At 58.3% G+C, this 22,261-nt stretch overlaps 1 protein-coding gene across 1 annotated transcript in view; it reads left to right on the top strand.

Moving 5' to 3' along the window:
• Positions 1–22,023, top strand: part of WNT7B (wingless-type MMTV integration site family, member 7B) — a 68,651-nt gene extending 46,628 nt beyond the window's left edge. The window contains exons 3-4 of the mRNA XM_011984038.1: positions 11,223–11,494; positions 19,075–22,023. Of these exons, the coding sequence (XP_011839428.1) occupies positions 11,223–11,494; positions 19,075–19,554 (752 nt within the window). The 3' untranslated portion in view covers positions 19,555–22,023. The remainder of the gene's footprint in view (positions 1–11,222; positions 11,495–19,074) is intronic.
• Positions 22,024–22,261: the final 238 nt, after the last annotated feature.

Genomic DNA, 22,261 nt, shown 5'->3' with positions numbered 1-22,261 from the left:
CCCAGCCCTCCCTGGCCAGAGCGTGCCTCGGCCCCGGGTGGTCCAGGCCAGGATTGCAGCACCGCCAGGCAGGCCAGGGCTGTGGGCTTCTGATCCTTCAACTGCACAAGCAGGGATTGGGGCCAAGCTGTGGCCTGGAGGCCTCTCTGCCCATGCCTTGGTCCCTGCCTCCACCCCGATGTCCCCAGCCTGAGCTCTGTGTGTGTCAGGGATGCAGATCCCAGACTAGCTCAAGCGGTGACTTGTCCCCCTGTGACTGAGCCCCGGCTGGGGTCAAAGGGCAGGCTGGGGCGTGGACAGCCACAGGGGGCCATTGTGGGGCCCCACCTGGGGCCTGAGCTTCTCTTCCAGCTTCTGTGCCCAACAGCCACTTTGAGCCTTGTCTAGACCAAGACCCCCAGCCTGGACACGGGCACCACACCAGCTGGGCCGAGTAACACCAGGAGCTGTGGGTGTGGCCCAGGGGTGTCTCCTCACCTCCCTTAGTCTCAATCTCTACACCAGTAAACTGGGGAGGAGGGACAGTACTCCACTGTGCAGCTCAGGGCTATGAAGAGCCTGGGAATCAGGTGGGGTAGGGGGCAGACGGGGGCTCAGATGACCAAAGAGCTCGCCAGCCAGCTATGTCCCAGGGACCCCTCCCCAGCCCGGCCTCAGGGACCCCACCCCACCCTGCATCCCTAGTCTACTTCAGCCCCAGCAGCCCTCCCCTGACCTATTCTTCAGGAAAGTCTATCTCACAAAAGCTCCCCTGCTAAAGGGATTTTAAAGAACCCACAACACCAGGCCTCATCCCGTGGTAACGGGGAAGCTGAGGCTCGAGGAGTGAGGGCCTTGGCCAGGGTCACGGAGCCCAAGCCCCAGTTCCATGGGGGGTTGGCCCCAGGAAGTAGGGGCTGGGCAATGCTGGGACATCTTCTCAGTGCCAGGCTTGAGTTCCCACCTGCCCCTCACCTCCCTCCTGCCATCCCTGGACACCTTAAACCACCCGTGGCCGAGGCAACTCCTTCCGCCTGATCCTGTCCTGCTTCCTAGTAAGCAGCACCCACCAGCCGCCCTCACTTGCACTGGGGCCCCTTCGGCACCCTTTTTTTTTCTGAGACAAAGGCTGGAGTGTTGCCCAGCCTGGAGTGCAGTGGCGCGATCTCAGCTCACTGCAAACTTCACCTCCCAGGTTCGAGTGATTCTCCTGGCTCAGCTTCCCAAGTGGCTGAGATTACAGGCCCCTGCCACCACACCAGACTAATTTTTGTATTTTTAGTACAGACAGGGTTTCGCCATGTTGGCCAGACTGGTCTCAAACCCCTGATCTCAGGTGATCCGCCTGCCTTGGCCTCCCAAGGTGCTGGGATTACAGGCGTGAGCCACCGTGCCTGACCCTTCTGCACTCCTTTCTCTCTAAACCACCGTACCCGGTCCACTTGCTAATCCCGTTAGCTCTACCCCGAGACTCTGTCCCATTAGCTGGACCCTGAGACTCTGAGCCCTGGCCACTTTTCACCTCCTCTGCCTGGCGGGTCATCAGCATTTCTTATCCAAACCCTTGCACAGGCCTCCCAGTGGGTGGGGTGGACGGTCCCTTTCAATGTAAGTCAAAGTGACACCTTCCAGGGCCTTCCATCTTTTCAGAACAAAGTCCAAAGTCTTCTCCGAGGGCCACATGGTACAGCCCCCAAGGGCTGTCCCCCACTTCATCCTCACTGATCTCTGCTGGGACAAACCGCTCGTGCTCAGCTCATTCTCACCTCGGGGTCTTAGCATTGCTGTTCCCTCTGCCTGGAACACTGTTCCCTGCACCTCTGTGTTCCTCACCTCTCCCATCCTTTGGGACCCACCTTCAGCATCCCTTCCTGAGAGGAGCCCTCACTGGCCACCCTGCACCCCAGTCCCTCCAGCCACTCTGCCCTGCCGGCTTCTCTGTGGCTCTGATCCCTGGTCTCTGGCTGCACTGTCTGTGAGCAGCTCCCGGCCTGTCTGCCCCCCAGGTTCGGTGTGTTGGTCCTGCCCTGCTGTGTGCTAGGCCTTGCACTTGACCTTGGGCAAGTACTTGATGGATGGGAGGCTGAGAGCCTCACCCCTGGGATTCTGGGAGGTCCAGCCAGGAGGGAGGCTGTCCTTGGTGCCGGGGACACACAGGTGGCAACAACGTGAGTGTTACAGGCAGTGTCGCACGTGTGTAGAGTGTCAGAGGCTGGCGCAGGTGAGTGTGGTGTCCAGGTCAGTGAGGTGCAAGGCAGACTTTGCAGGTTTCCCTGTCCTGGTGGGTGGGGAGTGGGCTGAGCACGAACTCTGGTGTCCCCATCAGATCCCAGCTCAGTGTCTCGCTTGCTGTGTCACCTTGGGCCAGTCACCTGCCTCTCCTGAGCCCAGTGTCCTAATTGTGAGGTGGGGGGATCTTAGTTCATACCCATGGGGCCTCAGGGAGGGTTTAAATTGAGTAGGACATGGGTCTGAAGCCCTCTGAAAGCCACCCAGTGTCCTCTGTGTCCATCACAGCTTCACTGAGATCTAATTCACATACTTTACAATTCACCCATTTAATGTGTACAAGCCCATGGTTTTTAGTAACCCTGAGTTGTGTAGCTGTCCCTGCAGTTGATTTTAGAACCTTTTCATCACCCCAGAAAGAAACCCTGTGGCTTAATCAGTTCCAGTCCTCTTGCCCCTGGCAGTACTGAGCCCAGTCCTCTTGCCCCTGGCAGTACTGAGGTGCTGTCTCTCTCTCCAACTCTATCTCCTCTGGGCATTTAATAGAAATGGAATCACACTATATGCGGCCTTTGGTGTCTGGCTTCTTTCACTTAGCATGATGTTTTGGGGTTTTTGAGGTGGGGGTTGAGATAGGATCTCACTTTGTTGCCCAGGCTGGAGTGCAGTGGTGTGAACATGGCTCACTGCAGCCTTGACCTCCTGGGCACAAATGGCCCTCCTACCTCCGCCTCTTGAGGAGCTGGGACCACAGGCACGTGCACCACCACACCTGGCTATTTGTGTGTGTGTGTGTGTGTGTGTATTTTCTTTTTTCTTTTTGTAGAGACAGGGTTTTGCCATGTTGCCCGGGCTGCTCTCAAATTCCTGGGCTTAAGGGATCCGCCCGTCTCGGCTTCCCAAAGCGTTGGGACTACAGGCATGAGCCACCGTGCCCAGCTGATATGTTCCAGTTTTATCCACACTGGAGCATGTAGCAATACTTCATTCCTTTTTAAGGCCGAGTGATATTCTGTCGCATGGATAGAACACATTTTCCTTATCCTTTCGTCCACAAATGGACACCTGGGCTGTTTCTACCTTGGGCTGTTACAAATAAGGCTACTATGAGTACTTCTGCACGAGTTTATAAGTGGGCGCCTGTTTCATTTCTATGAAGTGTATGCATAGGAGTGGCGATGCTGGGTCTCATGGTGACCCTACATTTAAGTTTTTGAGGAGCTGCCCAACTTTGCCACAGTGGCTACAGCGTCTCACACTGCCACCCGCACACCAGGGTTCCCATTTCTCCGCATCCTTGCCAGCACTTGTTATTGTCAGTCTTTTTTACCTTTTATTCCTAGTGCGTGTGAAGTGGCATCTCATTGTGGGTTGGATCTGCATTTCCTTGACAGCTAATGATGCTGAGAAGCTTTTTGTCTGCTTATTGGATGTTTTTACACCTTCTTTGGACAAATGTCTGTTCAGGTCCTTGGCCTATTATTTTTTAGCTTTTATTTTTTGATTGGAAATTAATACATAATATTACACATATTTATGGGGTCCATGTGATATGTGGATCTATGTACACAATGTGTAACAATCAAGTCAGGGTATTTAAGATTTCCTTCCTTTAGAATATTTATCATTTCTGTGTGTTGGGAACATTTCCAGGTCTCTCTTGTAGCTGTTCTGAATACACAATATATTGTTATTAACTCTAGTCACCCCACGGTGCTGTCAGGCACTACACCTCACTCCTTCCACCTGTGTGTATTTGTACCTCTGTTTTTTGTGTTTTTTTCAAGATGGAGTCTTGCTTTGTTGCCCAGGCTGGAGTACAGTGGTGTGACCTTGGCTCACTGCAACCTCCACCTCCCAGGTTCAAGCAATTCTCCTGCCTCAGCCTCCCGAGTAGCTGGTATTACAGGCTCCCACCACCATGCCTGGCTAATTTTTGTATTTTTAGTAGAGACGGGGTTTCACCATGTTGGTCAGGCTGGTCTTGAACTCCTGACCTCAGGTGATCCACCCGCCTCAGCCTCCCAACATGTGGGGATTACAGGTGTGAGCCACTGTGCCTGGCCATCTTTGTACCTCTTAACCCACCTCTCTTCATGCTCCGACACCCTCCCCAGCCGTTGGCATCTGTCATTCCATTCCCTACCTCAATAACATCAACTTTTTTAGCTCCTCCATGTGAGTGAGAACACGCGATATTTGTCTCTCTGTGCCTGGCTTCTTTCACTTAACACGATGACCCACGTGCCACTGCAGCAATGACAGGGTTTCATTCTTTTTTATGGCTGAGTAATATTCCATTGTGTATCTATACCACGTTTTCTTTACCCATTCATCCATTGGTCTTTGTCCTTTTTAATTGAGTTGTTAACCATTTTATTATTGAGTTGTAGAAAATGTCATTTTTTTTTAGACGGATTCTTGCTCTATTGCCCAGACTGGAGTGCAATGGTGTGGTCTCGGCTCACTGCAACCTCTACCTCCCAGGTTCAAGCGATTCTCCTGCCTCAACCTCTCAAGTAGCTGGGATTACAGGTGCCTGCCACCATGCCTGACTAATTTTGTATTTTTAGTAGAGATGGGGTTTCACCATGTTGGCCAGGCTGGACTCAAACTCCTGACCTCAGGTGATCCGCCTGCTTCAGCCTCCCAAAGTGCTGCTGGGATTACAGGCGTGAGCCACCATGCCCGGCCCAAAACGTCATTTTTTTAAAAAGAGGGACAAGTACAGGTTGTCATGGAGGAGGAGAATTGAACCGTGTGGGCCAGAAGCACAGATCCACGAGCACAGGTTCACACGGCCGCTCCCGGGCACTGCCTCCAAGGGTCAGCCCAGGTGTACACCCAGGGGCACGTGCAGAGGCGCACACCTGCTGCCCAGGGATGCCCAAATGTGTGTCTGCCCACGAAGATCCCAAATGTGTCGTATGTCACACCTGTAGGCATGAAGCTTAGGTCAGCCTGCCCCCAGGACTGTATGTGCCCTTCTGACCGGATTGGAACAGTTCTCTCATTTTGCAGGTAGGGAGGCGGGGACACAGAAAGGCCCCTTCACCGGTCTGAGGTCACTCAGCTGGCAAATTTCAGAGTCTAGACTTGAAGGCAGGGTGTCAGACTCTGAGCCGCCCCTTTGCTTCCAGAAAGCTCCGGGACCATGTGTGGCCCCCAGACCTTTGCCTTCACTTCATTCACTTGAGAACCTCAGATCCCGGATCCCCCATTTCCTGAGCTGCTGTGTGACTTTGGGGAGCATGCTGCCCGTCTCTGGGCCTCAGGCTCCTTGCTGGGATGGAGCCGCACTGGATGGTCCCCGAGGGCCTTCTCAGCACTGAGGCTGCAGACTCCTGGCTCTCCTCCTAAGAGGGCACCAAGCACCTCTCCCACCTCTGCCTCCATGCAGTTAATCAGGTCACTAGGAGCTCAGCCACGGCTTGCTAGTAAAAGCGCCCTGGCCCCTGTGGACGCTAGGAAGTGGCAGGGAGTGTGAGTGGATGGTGAGGAGTGGCAGCTGTGGCTGGGAGGGTGGACTCAGCCCTCAGCTCTGCCCTGAGAGGGGAGTGGGAAGCCCTGTCCTGCCCAAGCCCCAGCTTTGTTCAGGAGACACGTCTGTTCTTTCTAGAAGCTACTCACAAAGATCTGCCAGGGTCCCCAGCGTCCTCCTCATGGTCAGAGTGAGATGACTGTGGATGAGGGCCCAGCTCTGCCCTAGCACACCCCCTTTCCCTGGACATCAGGGTCTGGCTGGCACCGCAGGGGCAGGGCAGGGGGCTGCGTCTCCTCCCTCTCAGGCTGTCCTGGGCCCAGCCAGGGGGTCTAGTGAGGGCTCGAGTTCAAATAACTTATGGAAAAGAGAGCAGAGCTGGATGGCCCTTGTGTAGCCAGACCATTCCTGCCCTAGCAGCCTCCGTTTGCCCACATGCCTCTGAGGACTCTGCTGCTCTGATACTCTGGATTTGAGGGGACAGCTGGGCAGGGCTGAGGGGGCTGGCCCTGGGGAGGAGGCTGTTTCCAGCCCAGTCTGCATGGAGCACAGAGAGACACCTGGGCCTGTCCTGGAGTCCTTTGCTGCATCTGGTCCACCCTCAGCTGGCCCTGGACTGCCCACCATCTTGGTGATGTGGGTACTGTGCCCTCTTGTCCTGTTTACTCTGAGCTGGCAACTAGCGCTGTGCAGCAAGATGAGGACTTTGAGTTCCATGTGGCAAATGGGAACACAGGCTCAGAGAGGGTTGGTGACTTGCCGAGGCACCAGAGATAGATTGCACTGGAAACAGTGAATCCTGCAGCGGGGCTGGAAGCTTCGGGACCATTACTCAGAAACCCGCCCAGTGCTCTTGAGGGCTGTGGGATGAGGGGTGGCCAGAATATAGCCTGCTCTGGCATTTTCTAGGGATACAGCTGGCTGCTGCTGCTGGCTCTAGAGGTTGAGGGTACAGACCTGTGCTTGGGTAAGCTGTGGGTCTTCGGAGAGGCCCCTAGGCCTCCTGAGACCCAAGTGTATCAGCAGGACAGCTGCCGGCCCCAAACAGAGCATCCATGCTGCCCTCATCCAGCTTCCCCATCACCACACACATCTAGGGCAGCTGCTGAGCTCAGATGACTGTGGTCACTGCCATGGGTCTATTGCAAATCACTTCCTGCTTTGAAGGCTCAGTTTTCCCATCTGTGAAATGGGTCTGATCAGAACGGGGCTGTCTTGGAGACAAGGTGGTGTCGGGGAGGTGACCAGCGCAGACCTGCTCATGCATGGGATTTGGGAAACAGCAGTGGGTGGGGGGGTACACAAAAGAATCTGATGTGGATCCTGCCCACCACCCCTGCAGCCTGAGGGGCACCTAGTGAGAGCCCAGAGGAGGGCGTGCCCACCACAGTGGGAATTCGGGGAGCAGGGAGCAGCCCTGCCTGCGTCCAGAGCCTGAGTAGTGCATGGATATGTGGGAGAGCGGGCAGGTATTCCAGGAAGAGAAGAGGCTGCTGTCCCCAGGGCAGGCGGCAGGAAGCCAGCAGGTCCTTTATTCAGGAGGAGTTACTGTGCGCCGGAGGTGGCTGCCCAACCTGCAGGCGGGCCACACTGGGCTGCAGACAGTGGTGGGTGAGGACCGGTGGGATCAGGCCTCTGGGGCCTTGGGGGCCAGGCCAAGTCACTGCAAGTCATCTCAGAGGCCTTGGGGGTTACTAACAGCTGCTGAGCAAGGCGCATGGGTCCAGTCTGTCTGCGCCCGCTCAGAGGACCGGCTTCTAAGTCTAAGCACTAGCTCGCTGTCAGCCTGGAGGAAGCATGGTGTGTGCGTGGACTGGCAAGGTGCCCTAGTCACGGCTCCAGGGGTGACTTGGGGAGAGACACGGGGGAAGCCTGCAGCCCTTCTACCCTTCTCACTACACACCCAGGCACGCCATGACAAAGCCCTTGGAGTGGGCGTCTAGGTCAGTAGCATCGGGTAACGGGCCCTCCCCCATGGGCTGCTGCGAGAATTTAACCGGACAACACAGGCAACGGGCCAGGCGCACGGGAGCGACTCTTGCTGGACCTAACGTCATTCTTATTGATTCTCCCAAAACTACGACTCTCTGTAGCTCACCTCCTGCTTGTCTCCATGGGAGACCAGAGAGTTTGGCTCATTAAAAGCAAATAAAAAAGGAATTAGCGGGAGCGGCAGGCGATGAGTAACTGGTGAGTAACTGAGTCTAAGCCTGGGGCGGGCATAGCCGGGTGAGAGCAGGCGCTTGCGGGAGGCTGGAAGGGAGGCTTGTAGGAAGCGTCCTCCAAGTGTGCAGACTCCACTGTGGACCTGCCAGCCTGCTCAGGCACTTCAGGACAGTGGCATCCTCTGACCCGCTCTGCAGCCTTGCCATGGGGGAGGAAGAGGAGGATCACAGGCTGTTGTTCCAGGACCTCTGAGGGGACATCCACATCTGTCCTTAGACTCCACCGGCTGGGCCCACACAATCGTTTGGGGTTCCTAGACCCCCTCCATCAGGTGACACGTGCCCACTCCGAAGCCAGCTCAGGCTCCCTAGAGCTTCCCACCCAGAGCCTGCCTGCAGCTGCCCCTGCCCCCCAGGTCCACAGACTGTTCACAGGCAGCATCTTCCCTGGGGGCTGCACAGCCCACATTCGCCCTCTCCTGCTGCCCCAGGTCACCTTAGACCCAGACAGGCCAAGGTGGGGGCAGAAGAGCTTCCAGCGCCCCCGACCCTAGGCGCTTTGCTCCTCCGTCAGCCTTCCTGGTCTTTGAATTCATTCCCTGGGTTTGAATCTTGCTCCAGCCACTCTCTGTGCCTCTGCTTCCTCCTCTGTAAACTGGGACTTATGGCTGGACGCACCTCATCCTAACGTCCAGGTGAAATGGGAGCGCGTGTGAGGGCTGGGTGTGCACCCCGTGCACGGGGAGAGCCCTGAGGATGGGCTACACTGGTGCTGGTGTCAACCGGCCTCTGAATGTTCCAGAATCCACACCTGTGTGGCCAGGCAAGCGCCCTGACATCCAGCCCTCCCTAGCAGCTGGCCCTGGCACCTGGACAGAAAGTGCCACCTGCTTGCAAGACATTCTCCTCCTCCTCTATGGCCACTCATGACCTCACCAAACCCTTCCACAGCTCAGCATCTTTGCCTCTGTGTGACCATGCTGGGAGTACATGCCTACCACAGCCACACATACACACCACACATACACACACGTGAATCCATGCTCCTTGTTAAGACTGTACCTACTTAAAATGTCACCTCCTCCAGGAAGCCTTCCTTGACTCCACTCCACAGAGGCAGGTCAGTGAATCCTTTGAGGTGCCGTGACCCTTCTGTGGCCCTTCTCGACCCTTTACTGGGATCCGCCTCTTGGTTTATTGCCCCCTACCCCTACCCCCATGAGATTTCCGAGGCCTTCTTGCCAGCAGGCCCTGCTGTGCTTGGGTAATGCAGACAGGATGGGGCGTTTAATCCCCCACTTCACACATCATGCAAGGGCTTCCCTTCGGGTCATCTCGACCTAATTTAGACTCGGGGAGGTGAATTCCTAAATCTTCCTGGCCCTGGCCCAGGCAGAGTGGGCAGTGTGGGTGGACAGCGGCCAGAGGAGGAGAGGCTGGCAGGATGAGGCCCTGCGAAGGCAGGGGCCGTGCTGCCTGCAGCTCAGAGGAGGCTGATCATTGCAGTCTCGAACCTTGCTGGGGAGGGAGGGATGCTGGACACTACCCTCCCCTTAGTTCTTCTCAGGAAGGAAGTTCCTAGGAAGCCGTGGCTCCCTCCATGACAGCAGACAGACAGCCCACCAAGGTCTTCTCCTAACGCCGGTGGGTCCCACCCCAGTTCTCACCCTGATGGAAGATACCCTAGGGAAGAGGGACCCCACCTGGCTGAGCCCCCAGCTGGCTGCGGGCAACGAAGTGGCCCCAGAGCACACACATAGCCCCTAGCTCAAGGCTGGGCATGCCGTTGGTGCTCAGTGGTTGTTCATAGAACAGACCTGACTTGACTGTGTCTCAATCTGTGGGCTGTCACCTCAGCCCCAATAACAGGCACAGCAGTGGGCAACTGAGGGCTGTGCGGGTGCTCGTGGGTGCTGGGCAGGGGACTGTGCCATGCCAGCAGTGTGAGTCTCCAGCTGCCCTCTCCTGGGCTGAGCACCGGCCCTGTTCTGCCTGTTGCTGAGATGGGCAGGGAGGTTCCCGCTCGCTGGAGTTTGGGTCTTGGTCCTCCAGCTGGCGCGGTTGAGCCTGCTCAGTGTCCACATGGGCCAGGTGCTGGGGACATAGGAATGACACAGACCCAGGCAGGGGCAGGTTGAGAGGGACCCAAGAGTCCAGGGTCGGGATGGAAGGATGCACAGGGCCTGGCCTGGGGCTGGGGAAAACAAAGAGGAAATGAGAGCTGAACCTGCCCATCTCAGGGGCCTTCAGGCCCATATGGAAGTCCCCACCTGTAAGACCCACCAGGGAGAGGGTGTCCGGATCTGGGTCAGATTTGGAACTGAGGGGTCAGGCACCAAGTGCTCCCTTCTGTCTGGGGGTCTGGGAAGGCTGCCTGGACGGGGAGGCCTCAGACCTGGGCCTTGGAAGGTCCTTGGGATTTGGGTATGAAGCAGGAGGGAATTCCACCAAAAGACCACATAATCCCCAGGGGATGTGGGCAGCGCCTGGAAAGACTGAGTCATTGTTCTGGGCAGAGGATGGGGAGAGAGGGCTGGGGCAGCCAGCGGGCATTGACCTGGGACCCTCCCTTCCCAGCTCAGCCGTGGGCTTGGCTCTACCAGCAGAGGGAATCAGCGAAGGTGCCAGCGAGGGCCCTGGCCAAACAGCCCTTGGAGTGAACCAGCTGGTGGCTGGGGGGATGAGGGAGGCAGGGAGGACTGTTGCCCAGGTCCAGGCAGTTCTGGGGCCCCTGGGTCAGGCAGGGGTATTAGGAGGAGGTGAGGAAAAGGGGCCCAGGATCTGGAGATGGACTGAAGGTGGGTGGACCAAGAGGGGAGATGGCAACAAAGGGCTTCTGAGCTGTGTGACTTCTACCTGGGTTCCTGGCTTGGGGGGGGGTGAGGCCCCCCATGCTCCCCGTGGCCCCAGCTTCCATTGGCCATGCATAACTGGTCCCCACGGGGTCAGTGCAAATGCCCGTTCATGAGAAGGGGCTCCTGGGAGGCTGGCAGAGGGGAGGGGCAGAGGCAGGGATACCCATCCCCTCCACGGGTCCCCACCGCTCACTCTCAGGGCTGGGGAAACTGGGCCTCTCCCGCCCAGTCTTGGGAACACGGAGAGAAGCTGTCGGCAGTGCTGCATGCTGGAGGGCAGGTCGCAGGGTGCACTGGGGCCTGCTGTATTCCAGGCACTGCCCTCACCATAGCCCTGAGAGGTGGCTCCCATCAGCCCTGCTTTGGTGAGTCAGAGGCTCAGAGGGGCAAGCAATGAGCCCAGGGTCACACAACTGGCCAACAGCAGGTAGATCGAGGCCTGGCACTTCATCCCCTGAGCCCACCTGGCCCAGGGCCTGGGGCCTCACCTTGTGCACCTGTCTGTCCCCGCAGGGAGCCGTGAGGCTGCCTTCACGTATGCCATCACTGCGGCTGGCGTAGCACACGCCGTCACTGCTGCCTGCAGCCAAGGCAACCTGAGCAACTGTGGCTGTGACCGCGAGAAGCAGGGCTACTACAACCAGGCCGAGGGCTGGAAGTGGGGTGGCTGCTCGGCCGACGTGCGTTACGGCATCGACTTCTCCCGGCGCTTCGTGGACGCTCGGGAGATCAAGAAGAACGCGCGGCGCCTCATGAACCTGCACAACAATGAGGCCGGCAGGAAGGTAGGGTGCGGGTGCGGCTGGTGGGGGCATTAGCTGGGACTGGTATGTCACCTGCTGACCTCTCGGAGCCTCAGGCTCCTCTTCTAGCAGAAGCAGTTGAGTCTCCATAGGTGTGCAGCAGGTGGGGCCGTCTGGGTCCTCCACGTGCATGGCTCTGAGCCTCCTAATACCTGGAGGAGGCTATCCCCATCCAGAGACGTGAGGGCTGAGGCTCTGAGTGCTGACACGATGCTCACGGCCCCCAGCTAAGACGGGGACCCCATTTCCATGCAGGGTGTGAGCTGGGCTTGGCTGGGGACCTGGTGAGGGGAGGTCCCAGGCCACAGCCCCTGTCCCTGCCCTTGGCGTTCCTGGTCCCAGAGGTCACATCAGCACACCAGGAAAGAATTCCTGACAGAGGCAGCCTTTTTCCTCAGCAAGGAAGGGATGCCCCCAGGAGGCAGGAGCAGCCTGAGGAAGGTGGACGCTGTGAGCCGGGGTCTGCTGGGGAGCAGGCTGCTCCTGCACAGGGCGGGACGGAGTGTGGTGGGTGGCAATGGAGGAAATTCAGGCAGGGACACACTGGGGAAGAAGTCAGAGCAAGCCGGGCTCCGCCCGCTGGAGATGAGGGCCCCAGATACTGGGCTGGGAGGAGCAGCCGCACGGCGGCAAGATGGCCTGAGATAGGGTGGCCAGCCAAGTGGAACATCCAGCCAGCTCTGGCTCCGAGGCCTGGGGGCTGCACCCAGGGCAGCAGAGCCTAGGGGGCTCCTTAGGTGTGAGACAGATTGCCATTCCAGGCAAAGAGGAGTTGAAGAATCCCTCGGGCCCAGGGACTATAGCTGAGACCACTGGTCACTCACTGCCCTTTTCTGTGCCAGGTGCTAGGCTGGGCACAGGGCAGAGAGGAATCAGACAAGGCCTTGGCTATGGGAACCGCGTCCACAAGAGGGGTGCAGGGGTCACACCCAGGATGGTGAGGGTCTGGTTGTGTAGGAGAGTGTCAGAGTGAAGGCTTGATGGACACAGGACTTGGGAAGCAAGTAGGGCCTGGCACAAGAAGTAGGTCCTGTTCAAGAAGAGATCTTGAACACCAGGCCAACGATTTGACTTTCTCTTGTAGATGTGGAGGTTATTATGCAGGTGGTTATTAAGTTATTGTTAGATGGATGGATGGGTGGATGGATGGATGGCAGAGTGGATGGGTGAATGGATAGGTGGGTGGATGGATGAGCGGATTGATGGGTGAATGGATGGATGAATGGATGGATGGGTAGATGGGTGGATTGATAGATGGATGGGTGGATAGATGGGTGGATGGATGGGTGAGTAGATGGATGACTGGATGCATGGATGGATGAAAGGATGGATGGGTGGATGTATGAGTGGATGAATGGGTGGGTGGATGTATGAGTGTATGGATGGATGGAAGAATGGGTATATGGCTGGGTGGATGGATGGATGGAAGGATGGATGGATGGATGGGTGGATGGATGAGTGGATGCATGAGTGGATGGAAGTATGGATGAATGAGGGGATGGATGGATGGAAGGATGGGTGGGTGTGTGGAAGGATGGATGGATGGAAGGATGAGTGGGTGGGTGGAAGGATGGATGGAAGTATTGGTGGGTGGGTGGATGGATAGATGAGTGGATGGGAGGATAGATGGATGGGTAGATAGATGGGTGGATGAGTGAGTAGATGGTTGAGTGGATGTGTGGATGGGATGCATGGGTGGATGGAAGGATGGATGGATAAGTAGATGGATGGATGAAAGGATGGATCAGTGGGTGGATGGTTGGGTGGATGGATGGGTGGATGGATGAATGGATGGATGAGTGGATGGATGAGTGGATGGATGGATGGATGGAAGGATGGGTAGATGAATGGATGGATGGATGGGGATGGATGGATAGATGGATGGATGGATGGATGGATGGATGGAAAGATGGGTAGAAGGATGGGTGGATGGGTAGGTGGATGGATGGGTGGACGAATGGATGGATGGATGGGGATGGATGGATGGAAGGATGGGTGGGTGGATGGGTGGATGGATGGGAGGATGGATGGATGGGTGGATAGATGGATGGATGAAGGAATCAGTGACACAGCCTTTGCCTCCAAGGAACTCTCAGACAGCATGTGAACACTAGTCTCCAGGTACAGGCAGATCACAGTCCATGCCATAAATAGAGGTTCACGAACCTTAAGAGGCCAGAGGAAAGTGTGGGTCACTTACCTGGACTCCCTGGGGGAGTCCCTGGAGGAGGAGGAGAAGTAGGAGGAGAAGGCGAGGCTGAGCCCTCATGGGAACCACCACCACCCTTGAGCCTCTGCAGCTGCTTAGGTTCTGAGCAGAGCCTTTCTCACAGCCCCGGGGAAGAAGCTCTCACTGTCCCCATTTTAAAGATAAGGAGAATGAGGCCCAGAGTGAGCAGCAGAGCTGGCTGAGTGGCTCGGGTCCCTGCTCGTGGGGACGTGTACATAGCAGAGAAGCGGGGAAGGACGCTCCAGGCAGAGGGAATAGCACAGGTAAAGGCATGGGGGACCCAGGTCGTGGTAGGCAGTGTGGCAAGACCAGGGCGGGGATGGCCGGGTAGGGTGTTGTTGGTCTCTGGGCTACAGGTGTCATTGCAGGGCCCTGGGGCAGTGACACTGACCAACTCAAGGGCCAGAGTTGTGTTTGATTTAGCTCTAGGGTGCCGTGTGAACCCCAGGGCTGACTTGGTATGGGACTTGGAGGTGTCTGGTGACTCACAAGTGATGGAAAGGCAGAAGGGAAATGGAGGCAGGTAGGACTGGCCCCTGGGGAGACAGGAGGTGGGAAAACAAGAAGACTGGTGACGGTCCCCACAGGTGGGCAGGGGACAAAGAGGACAGCCACAGGAAAGGGCTGACAATGCCACCAGTGGCCAACTCTCCTACCAGCCTTGTCTCGGATGGTCGGTGAGGCCCTGGTTGACCCATGCTTCTGCGGAGCCTTGGCCTTCTTATCTGCACAGCAGGTGCAATGCACTTTGTCCCCCCGACTCCTCACTGCCCCTCCAACAGCCCCCACCCTGTGCACTTGTGGGGCACAAGTGTGGCCTGAGCCCTTGGAAAAGGCCAAGGGTGGTGGTGTCATGGTGACCCTCAGGACAGGGTCCTTTTAAAAGAGCACGGTGCTCATCACGGCGGTGGGGGGTGAGTGTAGGGTGGGGCTTCTGGAAATTTCCATAAGCACTGAGTCCAGCCCTTCCTGGGTTGATGCTGGGATCCTGGCCCCATCACAGAGTACCAGGCCCACCTCTGCCCCCCCACTTCCTCAGGACCCCACTGCGCAGTGAGGTGGGTGGAGAGCAGCTGACTTGCTGCCACAGACAAGTGGCGCAAGTGGGGCCTTATGGCAAAGGACATCTGTTCTCTCTCAGCGCTGGGGCCCCAAGTCCAAAATCGAGGTGCTGGTTGGCAGGGCTGCACTCCCTCTAGGCACCAGGGGAGGATGCTTCCTGGCTCTCCCAGCATTCCTCAGCTCCCAGTGTTCCTCCGCTGTGGCCACCTCCCTCCAGCCCCTGCCTCTGTCTTCACCAGGTCTCCTCTGAGCCTGAGTCTTCTTCTCTTCCATCTCTTTTTTGTTTGTTTGTTTGTTTGTTTGTTTTGAGACGGAGTCTTGCTTGGAGGCTGGAATGCAGTGGCCTGACCTCTGCTCACTGCAACCTCTGCCTTCCAGGTTCAAGCAATCCTCCTGCCTCAGCTTCCCGAGTAGCTGGGATTACAGGTGTGTGCCACTGTGCCCAGCTAATTTTTGTATTTTTAGTGGAGATGGGGCTTCACCATGTTGGCCAGGCTGGTCTTGGACCTCCTGACCTCAAGTGATCCGCCCCTCTTGGCCTCCCAAGGTGCCAGGATTACAGGCGTGAGCCACTGCGCCTGGCCCTCTCCATCTCTTGTATAGACCCTCTCATTGGATTTAGGGCCCACTTGGACAACCCAGGGTGACCTCCTCTCCATCCTTTCCTTAATCATATCTGTAAAGACCTCACTTCCAAATAAAGTCACTTGCCAAGGCTCTGAGCAAACGTGAATTTGGGGGGGGTTACTGTGCCATTCCCCAAGCTGGCATGTGGCCCAGGCTGGTGTCCCTGGTGGGCAAGAGTGAGATGGGCAGAGTCTGAAGGCCCGCCTCCGCCCTGCCTCCACTTCTACCAGACCAAGGCCCTGGCTGCCCTTCCCCAAGCTCCCTGGTGGGCTGGAGTGGTCTTTAATGGGCTGCCACAGGGTGCCTGCGCAGAAAGCTCTGAGCAGCCCCTGAGGTTTTGGAGACCTGAGTGCCCAGTGCCCGGCGCTGGCTCTGCCCCTGGTGCATGGTCCCCACTGCTGTGTGGGGCAGGTCAGCAGGGCAGACAGAGGCCATGCCCCCAAGACCAACCCAGTGAAGGCAGGAGATTGTCCATCTGCAGAGGCCTGGGGGCTGGTGTCAGGACAGCTGAGGGCACCTCTCTTGGTGACATGAGGTTAGAAGCCATCGCTGTGGAGTGCCACTAGCTCCTGGAACTGGGGGCTGGGAACCCCATTAGCTGGCCATGTCCCACATCTTGGCACAGCTTTTCCCTGACTGAGGGTCCACAGCGTCCTGCTGGGTGGGCATATCATTCACACCATCCTAATGGGAGTGCCGGACCCTGGGAGGGGCACACCCTCCACACTCTCTCCTCGGCCAGTAGCTCACGACATAACTTCACTTGAGGCCACACTCAATCCACTCTGTGGGCTCGTGGTCAGAGGGTGAAGCAGACATGGGCTGTGTCCCTGAGGGGCTCACAGGTCAGGGCCACACTTAGGGGCAGGGACCAGCAGGCATGGGAGGTGCTGTGGAAGAGGGTGTGAGGCACCTCATTCCACAGCCCCAGGCCATCGCCAGGATCCGGGGTGAGATGCCTTTTGTCGGCCCCAGTGGCTGGAATATCGGACGCCAGGCTCCTGGGCTGGTCAGCCTCCCCCTAGAAGGACTTTAGTCCACCAACCCCATGACTCCCCTGCCTGGCTATACCTGAGCACTGTTTCTAGGCTACACCCTTATTCGGGAAAGAACATTGAATCGGCCCTTTCCTGGAGCCCCTTCAGTCCACCACCCCACCACCCAACCAGGCCCCCAGGGTCGAGGAGGAACCAAGACCTGCAGGAGCGGCCCCTGCTGCAGCCTGCAGCCCCTCTGAGCAAGATGAGCTCACTCTGCGCCCTGCCAGGTGGTCTCCTGGGGCAGGGGGCAGGTCTCAGCGCTGGCGCCACTGTTGCTATGGCTCGAATAGCCAGGGCACTGGTGAAGGAAATGGCACATTCTTGAACCCTGTGATCACTTCCTGGGGGAGGCTCTGACCCAAGGGATCCAGCCAAGCGAGGATGTGGCCCCTCGCTCTGCAAACAGCGGCCCATTAGGCTTTATCTGCGGATGGTCACCGGCCTGGCCCTGCAGGGGCCGATTGTCCCCAGGCGGGCAGTAGCATACGACTGGGCTCCCTGGCCTCGATGAAGACTGGGAGACAGGGGTAGGCGAGGGAGGAGAGGGAGGGATGCCGAGCACAGTACCAGGGGCAGCCATCCTGGGCTACAGCGGGAGCACTAGAGGGCAGCTTGAGCCTGGACCACGTGGCCTGCACACCCTCTAGTCTGGACAGGCCTGCCAGGTCTCCGGCCATCCAGGCCCATCTGAGGAGGGTGAACAGCCAGGGGTGGGGTGAACTTCTCCCGGCTGGGAACTCTGAGAGGGGCCACCATCAGGGCAGCTCCTGGGGTGGCGCCCGGCCTGGGGAGCATCCGGGCAGGTCGTGTGGCCAGGGCCAGCAATGCTTCCAGGCTTGAGGGGCAGGTTAGTGGAGGGAGGGGCTTTTCTGGGAGGGGACAGATCCCAGCAGAGATGAACAGGGAGCTGGGGTGATGGACAGGATGGGAGAGGGGCAGGAGGCAGGGAGGAGGTCCCAATATACTCTCTGGGGGTTGCCCAGACACCCAGTCCAGGCTCTGGCCCACGACCTTGGCCCAGACGCCCCTCAGCCCAGCCTCTGAGCCCTGCAATTCCCCAAAGCTGCCCCACCCTCTTCTCGGGACTCCTGGACTCCTCCCACCCTCAGTCATCCTGGGAGGGGCATCAGCCTCGCTCTGCCACCTCTCCCCAGTCTCCCCAGTCTCCCCAGTCTCCCCAGTCTCCCCAGTCTCTCCAGTCTTTGCCCAAGGGCATCACTGGTGCAGAGCAGAGGACACTCCAGCTCCAGGTGCCAGCCTAGGGCCCACCCAGCACCCACCTGCTGAGCCTTTGGGCCCAGTCTTTTCCTTCATGCTTGGTGATCTCCAGACCTTTGCTCATGTTGAACCCCTCCTGGAATGCTGTCCCCTTTTCTAATGAGCTCCGACACATTCATCAATACCCACATCTCCTCCAGGAAGCCCCTACCTCAAGCACCCTGACTCCAGCAGGATTAGACTCTCCTGGGTTCCTGCAGCACCTTCGCTGTGTCCCATGCTGAACTGCGAGCCCCAGAGGACCTCATGCAGCCAGGCCAGGGAAGCTGCTCGGGGCAGTAGCCATCTCTGTGGAGCTGTTTCTCTCCCTCTTTTTCTTGTACTCATTCATTCATTCATTTCCTGGGGGACTTCTCCACTGGGGAGAGCTGGGGGCCAACAGCAGGTGCCCCATGACTGTGAGTTCTGGCCCGAGGGACAGAGGGTGGCCAAGCCCCGGCAGGGCTGGGCTGCCGAGCGAGGCCAGCAGAGCTCTGACAGCTGACAAATGGCCCCTCTGCAGCCGCGGGGCGCCAGCTAATAATTCCCCATCTTCAATCAGGCCCGGCTGGCAGGGCCCTTTCGATCCGGGTAAATGAGTACCTGGGGTCAGGGCTGGCTCTGGGAATCAGCCTTCTGGGGCCATGGAGGGAGGCCCAAGGAAAACACTGCACCCGTGGAGGGCCCTTGTGGAGCTGAGGAGGAAGAACAACAGCGGGCGGGCCAGGGTTGTCGGCTTCTCAGCACGCCCGGGCCTCACTGACCCGTGTACTCGCCTCCCCTGCTCACCCTCCGGCCTTCGGCAAATGTGCACCGAGGGCCACCGGCACTTCAGGCTTCCATTAAACAGCCATTTGTTAAGCACCAACTGCATGCCAGACCCTACGCCAAGTCCGAGGGTGGGGAGCAGGAGAGATGGCAGGGTGGGGTAATGAGCATTTATTAAGTACCTACTGTTGCTGGGCGAACCCCACCTGTGACCTGCAGCAGGTCCCACAGCCCCAAGCCTCAGTTTCCTCACCAGTGCATGACCAGGACATAGCATCTCCTTGAAGGGCTGTGAGAGTCTAACAAAATACCTTCGATAAATGTACAGCAGGCTCTGCCAAGTCCCAAATATTCTCACTGCACCCTTACACCCTCCTATGCAGTGGAGACCTATTGTTAGCAGCTCCACGTAATGGGTGAGGAGGCTGAGGCTCAGAGAGGGAGAGACACTTACCCGTGGTCACACAGCTGCAAGTGAAGGAGCGGGCTCCAGGGGTGGGCTGGAGGCAGGGGTAGGGGAACTTGGAGGGGCCCAGCTTGGGCCGTGCTGTGCCCAGCAGCTTCCCTGTCGCCCTCAGGTTCTGGAGGACCGAATGCAGCTGGAGTGCAAGTGTCACGGCGTGTCTGGCTCCTGCACCACCAAGACCTGCTGGACCACGCTACCCAAGTTCCGAGAGGTGGGCCACCTGCTGAAGGAGAAGTACAACGCGGCCGTGCAGGTGGAGGTGGTGCGGGCCAGCCGCCTGCGGCAGCCCACCTTCCTGCGCATCAAACAGCTGCGCAGCTATCAGAAGCCCATGGAGACGGACCTGGTGTACATCGAGAAGTCACCCAACTACTGCGAGGAGGACGCGGCCACGGGCAGCGTGGGCACGCAGGGCCGCCTCTGCAACCGCACGTCGCCCGGTGCGGACGGCTGTGACACCATGTGCTGCGGCCGAGGCTACAACACCCACCAGTACACCAAGGTGTGGCAGTGCAACTGCAAATTCCACTGGTGCTGCTTCGTCAAGTGCAACACCTGCAGCGAGCGCACTGAGGTCTTCACCTGCAAGTGAGGCCGGGCCCGGAGGCGGCCGCGGGCACCCCAGACACCCAGCGGCATTTTGCACATCCATCCTTGCCTTCCCTGCCTTGGTGCTGCCAGCGGCAGGCAGAGGCGGGTGCAGAATCGGGGAGCTCCACGTGCAGGAGGACACCGGCCGGGGCCCACGCCCTCTACCCACCTCCCTGGGGCTCCTTCCTGCCACCTCCTCCCATCACCTCCTGCGGCAGAACAGCCCCCGTGACCCACCAAGAGAGCAAGGCCAGGGGCCTTGTGCTCCCCGACGGGGCCCAGCAAGTTCCCTTTCTTCTCTCTGGGAAAATGAACCTCCAGGACACACGTGTATCCCAGAGAGCAAAGTGACCATGAGACTGAGCGTCCCCTGCCCCACCTGGCAACATGGACACAGAAAAGCTACGCTGGCTGGCCCCTCAAGACCGATTCCCAGGCCGGGTCTGCCGCTGGGCCCTGGGGCGGTGGGGACAGATGTTGACACAAATTATTTATGTTTTCTTAGTATCAGAAGAGGATTCTCAGCACTAATGCGTAGCCAGTCGTAACTCCGTATTTTGTGTCAGCCCATCCCCTCAACACCCTTTCTGTTTCCTTTCCCAGCCCCACCTGGCTGGCCCTCTGCCCCTGCAGAGCGGAGGCAGCCTGGGGTTGATGGGGACCACGCAGTGCCTGCGGGTTCTAGAAGTAAGCTGGGCAGGGGCGCGTCGGACCACACAGCCCTGACCAGGCCTTGGAGGAGAGCCATGGACAGGCTCCTCCAGGCCATCTTTCCTTCTTTTGAAAATCCTATGAATGGCTGGGCGCAGTGGCTCATGCCTGTAATCCCAGCACTTTGGGAGACCGAGGCGGGTGGATCACCTGATGTCAGGAGTTTGAGACCAGCCTGGCCAACATGGTGAAACCCTGTCTCTACTAAAAATACAAAAATTTGCTGGGCATTGTGGCGCGCACCTGTAATCCCAGCTACTTGGGAGGCTGAGGCAGGAAAATTGTTTGAACCCAGGAGGTGGAGGTTGCAGGGAGCTGAGATTGCGCCACTGCACTCCAGCCTGGGTGACAGAGCGAGACTGTCTCAAAAACAAACAAACAAACAGAAAAAATGAAAAAAGAAAAGAATATCGAGCAAATCAAAATGTCACCCACATCAGGTTCCAGGAGTGTGTCGTTCCCTCCCTCATCCTGTCGCCCTCCCGGCCTGGCACCTCCAGTTTACAGAGCCCCCTTCCCCCTGGAGCCAGCCTGGCGCCTGGGACAGTGCTGCTGCGGGGTGGGCAGGCAGGTGGTGAGTGGTCAGGGATGTCTGTCCCATTTGACAGATGGGGACTCTGAGGCCCAGAGTGGCACAAGGACCTGCCAGAGACCCTGCAGCTGTGAGTGGAGGCTTACACCTTTGTCTTACCCAGCCTGGGGCTCTGGACCCAGGAGAACACATCAGGATGCCCAGGGTGGCAAGAGGTGGCTCCCATGCCTTGAGGCACTCGGCTGCTCCCTCCCCGCCATGACAGCCTCACTGGGGCTTGCACTCCCCTCGGTGCCTTTGAGGGTTTGTCTGGCCCTGTCCTAGTCCTTTCACCTTGACTGCAATGTTGAGAAAATCTGTATCCAGAGCTGGACGTGTCCTTTCTGGACGCTCCCACCCCGTCTCTGAGGAGCGTGAGTGACAGAGGGAGGAACTCATCTGAGGCCAGAGGGGATGGTCTGCCGCTGGCTCCTGGTGCACCCTCCACTGCCCACGGCCTGGCCCCCATTTAGGGTGTGTTCTCTTGGAAGCCTGTGGGAATGTGTTCTTGAGCAGCCGACAAGCCAAGGGCCTGGGCCCAGCCTGGGGCAAGTGAGTCCCTCTCCTGGGCTCTGACCCTGTGGTCCAGCCCATGTGCCCCTAACCATGCCTGGATGCTGTGAGTCTCTGGGCCACCATGAATACCCCACCCTCAGCCTGGCGCCATCCCCTCACCTTCCCCAAGTCCCAGAACACCCCTGAGTCCATAGGCCCGGCAGCCTCTGCAAGGAACCTGGTTAACTTATGATGTTATATAGCGTCGAAATGTCTATAGTGTCTTTAAATTATTGTGACCTACACTGGGTACTGGAGTGGGGGATGGCTGCGGCCCCATCCCCCATCCCCCATCCCATTCCCCATTCCTATCCCCCATCCCTATTTCCCATCCCTATTCCCCATCCCCATCCCCCATCCCATCCCCCATCTCCCGAACCAGGCTCCTCCTTCTGCTTGAACAGACCCTCGGGGCCCCTGATGCCACCGAGCCACTCGCACTGTCCCTTGGCTGCTGGGCACCCCACTGAGCCCCTGCCCACCCCGAAGTCTGTCAGCAACAGGCCCTTTGCCTGGGTGAGACGGGGTCAGGGTGGCCCAGATGGGGGTGATGGCGACCAAGGTGCTGCGTCCTGCCCTTCTGACGGCAGCCTCCCCTGGAGGGGAGCGCTCAGCCCAATAAAAGCTGGAATCAGAAAAGTGAGTGTGTGTGGAGTCCCCATGCGATGCGCCTGCAGCTGCGGCCCCACCAGTGGGGACACATGCTCTGCCCACCGAGGACGAGCCCCTGAGGCCCTCATGTGCCCCCAGCTATCTGGCTTCCCCGTGCCCCTCTGTGGGCCGTCCTTCCCATCCTCACACCAGAGAACCTTGCCCAGAGCCCACCCTGGAGCTCGAGTCATGCCTACCTGCCTCCAGGCACCTTTGGGCT

Source organism: Mandrillus leucophaeus, unplaced genomic scaffold (genome assembly GCF_000951045.1).
Source record: "Mandrillus leucophaeus isolate KB7577 unplaced genomic scaffold, Mleu.le_1.0 Scaffold26, whole genome shotgun sequence".
Classification (NCBI taxonomy): Eukaryota; Metazoa; Chordata; class Mammalia; order Primates; family Cercopithecidae; genus Mandrillus; species Mandrillus leucophaeus.
The sequence above is the reverse complement of the archived record's forward strand: the minus strand, read 5'-3'. Positions and strand labels throughout refer to the sequence as shown.